The sequence below is a fragment of the Setaria italica genome, chromosome IV, assembly GCF_000263155.2.
Source record: "Setaria italica strain Yugu1 chromosome IV, Setaria_italica_v2.0, whole genome shotgun sequence".
In the NCBI taxonomy this organism is placed as follows: Eukaryota; Viridiplantae; Streptophyta; class Magnoliopsida; order Poales; family Poaceae; genus Setaria; species Setaria italica.
In genome coordinates, this window is record NC_028453.1 from 31,508,176 (window position 1) to 31,517,583 (window position 9,408).

A 9,408-nucleotide genomic window follows, 5' to 3' on the forward strand; every position below is an offset into this window, starting at 1 on the left:
GGCGGCCCGGGCGGCTTGCGTGCCAAGCGCGGGCGGCGCGGGCGCAGGGCGCGCGGTGGGCAGGGGCGGCGTAGGGCGCGCGGTGGGCCGGGGCGAGGGGCGGCACGGCGGGATGAGATGAGGGAGGCGACGGGGCTTTTTGTTTTTCCTGAATCGAACCGGTATGTGTAACGAGTGGCAATGGTGGGTAAATACCCACCAACTCCATGGGGAGGTCTGTAAAGGGGGTTTTTGGAGCACCCCTTGAGATACTCCACAAAAAATGTGGATCTACCCTCTTGCTCCACCTTTTTCCTGGAGCCGGAGTTGCTGGAGCTAGACGCGTTTGGTTGCGAAATTTTCGAAGTTGGTGGAGTGGAGCAATTTTTCGTGGAGTGGAGTGCTCCCAAACCCCCCCTGAATCTACCAAAGAAATTTGAACCTGCCCAATATCGCTTGGAATTGACGAATCGGGATAGAACTGGGGTGTCTCGGTGAGATTGACAGCAGTATCCTTCCCCAGTTGACACTTACATATTGGTTTCGACAGTTTGCCCGTTTCTTAATATTGTTGTAGGCTCACAGCTTGAAGGCATGTTTTATGCGGAGGTTATGATTCATGAACTGTCATCGCTACACAGGAAGTTCAGTTGTGAATCTAAGTAGAAAGGATTCTTTTCGCAGAGCTCCTAGAGTTTGCAGGTAATTCTATGAAATGATTTTCTAAAGCGAACTAAAATACTATAGGACCTTTAAAAACTAGCTTCTCCTAGTTTAGCTGCCTATAATTCACTTCCAACCTTTAATTACTTTCTCCTAGAGAATCACTTTTAATCAGAGAATTACTTCCCTTCAAAGAATGACATTTAGAGGAGCTATACCAAACAACCCTAATTCCATAACGATAAGAATATAAACTTTTTGTTCTGCCAAATTCTATCTCCAACTGGGAGTCTACAACGTACGGACGAGCAATAAAGGAGAGAAAGGAAAAGCTATAATAAACAGTTCCATGCAAATGTGTTATTTTTTAACCTAATTCCTTGATGGAATTATACAATATTTAGTGGTGTGGGGCAGCTATCTATCACTTGCATCCCCTAAAAGCTGGATAAAGGAACCCCAAACAACCAAGCCCCTACTCTCTGTAGACTCCTCTACTGAAGTTTCTTTCTGAAGACCATAAAACACGCACTGATGCATCAGGATGATGGAGACATTTGCTCAATGATACTGGATGCTCCAGATTCTAGTTCAATGCTCCTGAAAATGGTGAGGAGACATCAACACCTGTAGATTCTTGTTCAACGCTCCTGAAGAAATAGACCATTCGAATGCAGACATCGATCTGTTATCTTCTCTTTGCTCAGATACGGATGTTCCAGCTTATCTCGCTAGTGCATTTCTGATGCAATCGGGGTATCTTCTGAATTTAAAAAATTGGAGCTTGAAACGTCCCTGTCGGGTCATAAAAGGGGTTCCTTCTTTTTTGAAAAAAAAATAAGCAGGCCATGACATACTTATTCACCAGCATAAAAGGTTTCAAATATTCCTTTTGTTTCGCCTTTTCATATTCCTCTCCAACATATCTTGGATTTTCTAGTTGGCACTTGGCACTGCCCTTCTTTTCCGTCGGTACATTCTTGCCGCGCGCGCCTGCTGGCCGATTTGAAAGGCAATTTCTGTCATGTGTTGCTCCCTTTTCCTTTGGAAAAAGACTGTTCTTGCATTGTTCCTTTCTGATAAGGCCATCATTTCTGTTTTATTTGCCCCTATCTGGTAATGCTGCTCATTAGGCTTTTGGCCATCCATGTCATGTAATCATAGGCTTAATGATTATTCCATAATTCACCTGCACAACATATAGCCATACAGTCAGATTTATATAAATAGATACACTTGTGCTTAAATAATTTTTCTGCCTTCTAGCTATGTTTTGCACCAAGCAAAATAATAAGAATTAAACTTTCCCTTTGCTCCCTTGTACCATCTTCTGTCCCTTGCATGCTCCATGCCTTTTGCCATGTTTTTGTGCTATTTGCCTGTGCTGAATCTGCTGCTGCAAACTCCTCTCGCAACCGTCTCTTTCCGGCTGGTTTCCTCCCGCGCCTTTCTGCGCCGCGGGTTGCGCGCGGCGCCGAACAAAGTGAGCAGTGAGCGTGACTGATCACTGATGGCCATGGCCATGTACGCCGCTCCTAGGATTTGTGTAGGGGACCAAAGAACCCTAATTCCCCTCAAAAGAACGTAAAAGAACCCTAATTGCCAATGGTAACTCTGTATCAAAGGTCACAACTTGCATGACGCTTTGTGGGCTTTAATTTTTCTCCCAGGTTCGCCGATTGGACGGGTTCAGGGACCATGCTAACCTAGCTGCTCGCCGCTGCAATTTCCTGAGCTATTTCATCTGACCCTAAGGCTCTTTTGCAGAGGACCGTCCATGGCTTTCTTCGGCCAGAGTATGTAGGAGAGCCTGGACCATCGCCGTCTTGCCCTCATCAGCTCCTTTAGCATGCCATGTTTGGCTGGTACCATGTTAAGATCTGGCTCTGAACTCTGGAGCAGGGATGTGAGTGTACTTTCTCGAGGCGTTGTGGACCGCAATGCGTTGGTGACATGGACCATCATGCATCAGAGCAACATCATGGAAGCATCAGAGACTGAAATCTCCTTGCTACTGGTGGGGCACAGGGATTTGGGTGATCTTGGAATAATATTTGGCTGATTTTGTGCTTGGAATTCATGGATAAAGAAGATTTGGTTGCTTATTTATGCTGGAATATAGATCAGATTGGAGTTGAACTGCTGGGATTTAGTATCTTTCTATCGATCTCTCTTGGGTTCATTGCTTTGGACCTTTGGTCAGTCAAAGTCCCAAAGGACGTTGGATGGATATTAGCATGGTGAATTCTGCAGCTCTCTGAGGAGATGACAGATTTGCCATATTCGTCTCCTTCTTTTTTTTTCCACTGAATATTTCTGCAACCGGTCAACTTGATAAGGACTGCTAGCCTGAGTTGAATCCTTTCTTGTTCTTGCTTTCAACTTACCCTTCTCCGAAAGGTCTGAGTAAAACTGTAAAAACACAAGACCCCAAAGTTCATTGGATTCATTCGCTGCATGATCTACTGATGAGCCACATGCACATAAATCCAATTCACATTCGAGCCTGCGTTGTTCGTGCGCAAAAGCATTCTGACCAACTCGACATGTGAATCATAGCAACATGTTTTGCCGCCGTCTCACACTGCACGTCGTTTTCGTGTGGACACTCGCAGATGCATTTGCCGTGCGTTTTGGACGCTTTCAGCATTGTACCCGTTTGCCATGCACAGTTCAGGAAAAAAAAGACGCCAACTGGGTTCTTCTTTGATTTCATTGGAAACTAGCTCGCCAAACCTCGTCGCTATTCTAAATCCAGAAGCAAATGCTACCGTTACAGACATCACTTTAGCCCTGGTGGTTGATACCACAAATGGCAAGGCAGGTCATTGCCATTGCGGTACCAATGCAAGTGTATGTACACGTGTGTAGTTGTTGTCAAAACTTGGCAGAGGCGAGGTGGTTAGCCCTCTGCCTACAACCTGCCTTGCATAGCTGGGTGCCATGGCTACGTCGTCAAAACTCGCGGGGGTCGACGAACAGCACCGTGCCGGGCGGCGCCGGCACCGCCCAGTCGTCGTCGGCATTGTTGTCGAGGTTCTTGATGCACCAGACGTCCTCGTCGCAGGAGAAGCGGCGCCAGCGCGGGACGGCGGCGGCGGCCGGGTCGTCGGGCGCGACGTCGGCGGCGACGACGGCGCAGACCGGGTTCTTGCGGGCGACGTTGTGGGCGTGGTGGCAGAGGGAGCGGAGCAGGGCGGGACCGGCCGGGCCGGACATGTGGAGGCCGTAGAGGAGGTAGGCGCCGAAGGGGCGGAAGATGTCAGGGATGGATGGGACCCGCATCCACGGCGCGCCGCGGTCGAGCGCCCGGAGCGCGGCGAGCGACGCGCGGAGCAGCGCCGGCGCGCCGCGCACGCGGAGGCGCATGGAGCGGGTGGAGTCCCAGACGCTGAGCACGGCGAACGACGGCGGGAGGGACGGGTCCGGGTTGCTCTCGATGGCCACGAAGGTGCCCAGCGTAAGCTTGTGGGCCAGGAGGGCCGGCATGTCGGCGGGGAGAAACTCCGCGGCCTCCGGCGGGAGCAGGCGCGCGTAGGCCGCGGCCGCCAGCTCCGGCGGCAGCTGGAACACGCGGTGCCCGCTCGGGATGGCCAGGCGGTGCGCGTGCACAGGCCGGCCCAGGAACTCCGGCCGCCGGAACGGCGCGTACCCGAACCGCCCCGTGAACAGCGCCAGCGACGCCGCGTTGGACGCCGTCGTCGCCATCGTCGCGTGCGCCGCGCCGCGCGCACGGCACCACTCCTCCGCGCGCTCCACCAGCGCCGTCGCGATCCCCAGCCGCCTGCAAATATAGAAGCGCAACTGACGTCAGCGGCTAGCCCGTTCAAAACATGCGGCGGCGGCGGCGGCGCCTCGAGAACGGCGCGCCAGTGGACTCCGGCCAACCAGACGGGGCGGTGGGCCCACGGCGCTGGACACGCGTGGACCCACCCCCCGCGGCGCTCGATTAGGCAAGGAGAGAAAGTACGTTCTACATTGGTGCTGAGCCGAGGCATTGTAGTGTGCAACTGTGCATGCGTCCGCGTGAGGTGAAGGAAAAAAAAACAGGAAGCAAAGCGGAGGAGGAGATGACCACGGCCACCGTACCTGTGAGACGGGGAGACCCTGAGGCCGAGGAGGCAGGCCACCTTCACGTACGCCGGCGGCTGCCGCTTCTCCGGGCTGGAGGAAGCAGAAGAAGGTTTCTTGCCGCCGCCGCCGCCTCTGGCCACCGTCTTCACGCAGGCCTTGATGATCCCGACCATCTCCTGCTCTTCACCATACTCGGCAACCTGAGCATTGCAATTCAAAACGCAAGCACAGTTCATCAGCAAACAGAAGAGAAGAGCTCGATTGTCACTGCCACGCATCAAGCGTTCGTGCACATCGATTAACAAAATTCTGGCCCAGTTTGAACATTGAACAGTAACACACGATCGGATTGAGGTGTCAAGTCAACAAATTGTTTTGTTATTGTTGATGTGTGCTTGCTAATCTAGTATAGATTGGTTATCCGCCCGGCGCTTACCAGCATGACGTGCTCCGGCGCGTGGCGGACCCTCGCCAGCGGGTCGCCGACCTGCTCGACGGAGAGGGACATGCCCCTCTTCTTCTTCTTCGTCTTCCTCTTGCCACCGTCGTTGCCATCGGCGGCGTCGCCGCACAGGCCGACCTGGCACCGGCGCTCGAGCTCCTCGACCGCCGCCAGGTCCCTCTCCATGTCGAACTCCCTCACTCTGAACACCACCACCTTCTCTCCATCCATCGCTCCCATCACTGCTAATCCCTCTACTGATCTCGACGGCACAGCGTCTAGCTTAGCTTGCTCGCTGTAGCAACCAGCTCAGCTCAAGGAGAGCTTAGCGCTTGCTGCTGTGCTGCTGCTTATATTAGCTTCTCTACGACGAGAAGGGGGCGTGTGCGAATTTATACAGGTAGCTAGGTTGACAGGGACTCAGGGAGAGGAGAGTGAGGGGAGGGGGGCTATGTGGGGCCGGGGCAAAATAGTAATCTTCTTCCATCAGTGATGCAAAGAGGCGCAAGAGAACAAAGAACAAGGGCAAAATAGTAATCTCTTCCTCTTGGATTTGATTAAAGTTGCATGGATGAATTAACTACCATGGTTAACTTAATCTTCTTTTTTGCAGACAAAACCTAATCTATAGAGCTAAACTGAAAGTTCAGTAGCTGTTCATTCACACAACAAAATATAATGCATGGATGTTGCTCACAGTAGTTGATTAAAGGCGCCAAATCAAGCTTCTAGCTAGCTATATATTCCTCTTACTATAAAGCACACCAGCCTCTAAACAAGTGAGATTCTGCCCAGTTCAACAAAGGTTACTATAAGGCGATACGAATTAGGGGTAGGCCGGAACCTACCGATTGTAGGGCATCGAAACATATATTCCAACAGAGGCAGTTCTAGATATGATTCATCTAGGATCATTCTTCTTCGCACGCAGCCGCGGATATATGTAAGTGGGTGATGCCCAATGCAAATGAAAGAAATTTAATTTTGAGTTTTTTTTAAAAAAGATTTATATTTCCAGACATGACCCAAAATAAGAATATTAATTCTGAAAATCCTTTTTTATGAAAAATTCTGAAAATCCTTTGGCAGACAATTACTATATGTACCAATGAGAAATTTTAGAGCGCTTGAAAAAATTGAGAACTGTCCATCTGGAAAAATCAAACGGTGGAAACAAAGGAAGTACTGTGAAGTACCTAAAGAAAAGTACCAATTTAGTAGGACCAAGTATAAAAATAGTGAGAAATGAAACAAAGGAAGTACTGTGAAGTACCTAAAGAAAAGTACCAATTTAGTAGGACCAAGTACAAAAATAGTGAGAAATTGCTATGATACCCTTTTAATTATGTGTAAATCTATTTAATTCTTTTGTTAAGTAAAATAAGGAAGTAAAGTACCTGTAAGTACCACTCGTACTTTAAAAGCAATGTAACAAAACTCCTGTACCAATAATTAACTTGGTATTTCCAACACTTGAAAATAATCAAAACTGTTAATTACCCCTCACACACTGTCATTGCGCAGCGTGTGATGAAAGAGAGATGGATCTTCGGCTGAGTTCCAGAGCATTCTACAGATCCCTTCCGGATCCGGTACTAGCATGTGTGGCACATCACTAGAATCATGCATTCTGGCAGCATGGAAAAAATAAGTAGGCACCTTTCTGAATTTAGGGGAGCGCTGGAAATGGAGCCGCCAGCATATTTAGCACCGTACCTTCCTTCTTTCTGTCAAGTTCGGTTCAGTATATACAATAATCCTCAGTATTACCTGTTTCGGCACGTGCAAGAAACGCGCATATATCGATATAGTTTCGCATCGATTTCGTAGAAATTTCAGCTGAACAAGCGCACAAACACAAACCCTGATGAAGTTCCTCTGCAAGTCACTCTCTCGATCCATTCCAAAAGAGGGAGAGGCATATCGTAATTTTTTTTCTTCTCATAACGACTAATCGAAGACCTGTTATGTTAAATGATCATTGTTTTGTCTTTAATTGGCGTGTTAACGTGAGCTTAGCACTGACTTCCTTCTCTATTGGCACCTAGTGGGGATTCTTAATGATTTTATATATCCAGCAATCAGTCGACGTCCAAGTCGTCGCTCTCATGCGTATACAAGTAGCCACCTGAACGGAACAGCGTCCTGACGAAACAAGCCCCAAATTTTATAAACGCATGTCGTGTCCATACATTGACAGAGGATGTTTCTTGGACAATTAACAATCGAAGCATGTCCGCTTTATTTATATATATGCCATCAGCGTAAAATTTGCTCACCGTGGGCTTCGCATCGTCGTCGTCGTCGCTGCCCAACCCGGTTAGGAAAGCCGAGCTTATTATTGCATTATGTTATGAGTCTCTAGCAGCTAGAGCACGGCCCATTCAACGGTCAAGAGCTAGCTTTGGACAACCATCACCAGACCAGAGAGCATGAGAGCAGCACAGATTGTTTAACAAAGTGATGGCATCTAGGCAGCAATCCAAGCAGATTAGTGGGGATATGAACACAAAAAGTTGAAACAAAGTGTGGAGCCTAGACCAAGCTTTGTCAAGTGACTAGGGTTTCACAGGACATGTGTAGTACAGTGTAACAAAATTAACTTGACCTAATTGGCGCGTCGAGTACTGCATGCTTCTCGGCAATTTGCCAAGCATGCAGTTTGCCTGCATCACCACCCTTTTGACCTCACGAGCTCAATTTCCTTGCAGGCTCCTTTCCAACTGGTGACAGGTGGCCCTCCTGGTTGCTAGTGCCTTTCTCTAACCCCCCTAGCTTTTGCACACACAAAAGATTATGTTCATGGGGCATAGATTAATGGAAGCATGCAAAGACATGGAAAGATCAGAGAGGGAGGGTTATGGAGGGTCAAAAAGCATCTGTTTGATTGACAGGAAATCTATGCGTTGATTATTGGTGTTTGATTTGTTTAATGCATGGCAGCATTGCCTCAAGAGACTGAATAGTCAAATCTTGGCTAGGTCACAGATCTTTCACTTGGCCGGGTTGGCTTCTAGTGTGGTGTTCCCATGTCCCCAGATACAATCTCACTTCTACTTGGTAGTCCAAGTTGTGGTTTACTAGTGTGTCTTTCGCGAGTCACGACCAAATTGAACCACTGTGTACAATATGATTGAGGTGTTTTCTGTGTAAGTGCCGGTCTAGACGTGAGAATATTCCGGGCAGATGCATGCGCAAAGTCAATGTAGTTATACATTTGTCAAACATAGGAGACTCGACAAGGTGTGAACAAGGTATAGGATCATTGCCCAATAAAACTAGCTCCTTACATTATACATTTATACTTAACGTTGCCATGGAACCAAGGTACTCCGTTCCACCTATTTTTTGAAATAGTAAAAAAATTACCCTATCGTTTTTTAAAAACTTTTGGACACTATACACTTTTGCACAGAAGTAGTAAAAAAAATTGTTGCAAGGTATGTACCACAATTATTATGATCATTTACAGTCGGTAGCTCGTATCTCTTCTACAAAACAGTGACTGCATAGCAGAAAATAAGAAAATTCCCAGTAAAGTTCGCCTAATAACAGTGTCCTACAACGAAAATTTTCTACTTCATCTAGTTCAAGCATAACTTCGTGTATATATGCTTTCCCATATTTCTCTCTTGACGAGACAGCACAAATAAACAAATTAGTTTTCAAGCATAACTTCTTGTATATATATTGCAATTGCAAAACCTAATAAAAATCCTCAGTAATGATGGCTGTCCAGATCAAAATACAGTAAAATTTTTAATTTATTTCTATCAGTAAAATATAGCAACAAAAAAATGCACATTCAAAAGTATGACCTACACGCTAATGTAGGCTAGCAGAATGGGCCTTTGGCACGGGTTAATGGGTGATTGTACTGTCAGTATGTTAACAGACTGCGCGGCATTAGATTTGTCCTAAATTAAACTTTGTTAGTTTTGGCCACCAACTTTTACAAGTTTCACTATGAGCGCTGAATGCAAGGTTAGTGTGTTTTGTTTATATATATTGCCAATTAAACTACCGTATAGAGAAGACTGTTAATGTCTGAATAATGGACTTTGACACTTTGTGTTTGTGAGAGGACACTAGAACATGAACGTGCCCGTATCGGTCAATCGGCGGCATGCGTGCACACAGGTCTAGGTTTTGACTCGAGTTGCACTGTCCCCTGACTAAGATACGGACCCAGTGGACAGCGGCTGTTCGATCACGTTAAATTCTGAAATCCAATCAGCTCTCTGCGGGTT

General features: G+C 47.5%; 1 protein-coding gene across 1 annotated transcript; it reads right to left on the minus strand.

Annotated features, from left to right (window-relative positions):
- Positions 1 to 3,365: 3,365 nt before the first annotated feature.
- On the minus strand, positions 3,366 to 5,505 carry LOC101759075 (probable N-acetyltransferase HLS1). The gene is made up of 3 exons (XM_012845461.2): positions 5,153 to 5,505; positions 4,732 to 4,916; positions 3,366 to 4,426 (listed from the first exon to the last, which is right to left on the minus strand). Exons 1-3 carry the CDS (start codon positions 5,396 to 5,398, stop codon positions 3,598 to 3,600), a joined length of 1,260 nt encoding a protein of 419 aa, XP_012700915.1. The 5' UTR covers positions 5,399 to 5,505; the 3' UTR covers positions 3,366 to 3,597.
- Between the last annotated feature and the right edge of the window lie 3,903 nt (positions 5,506 to 9,408).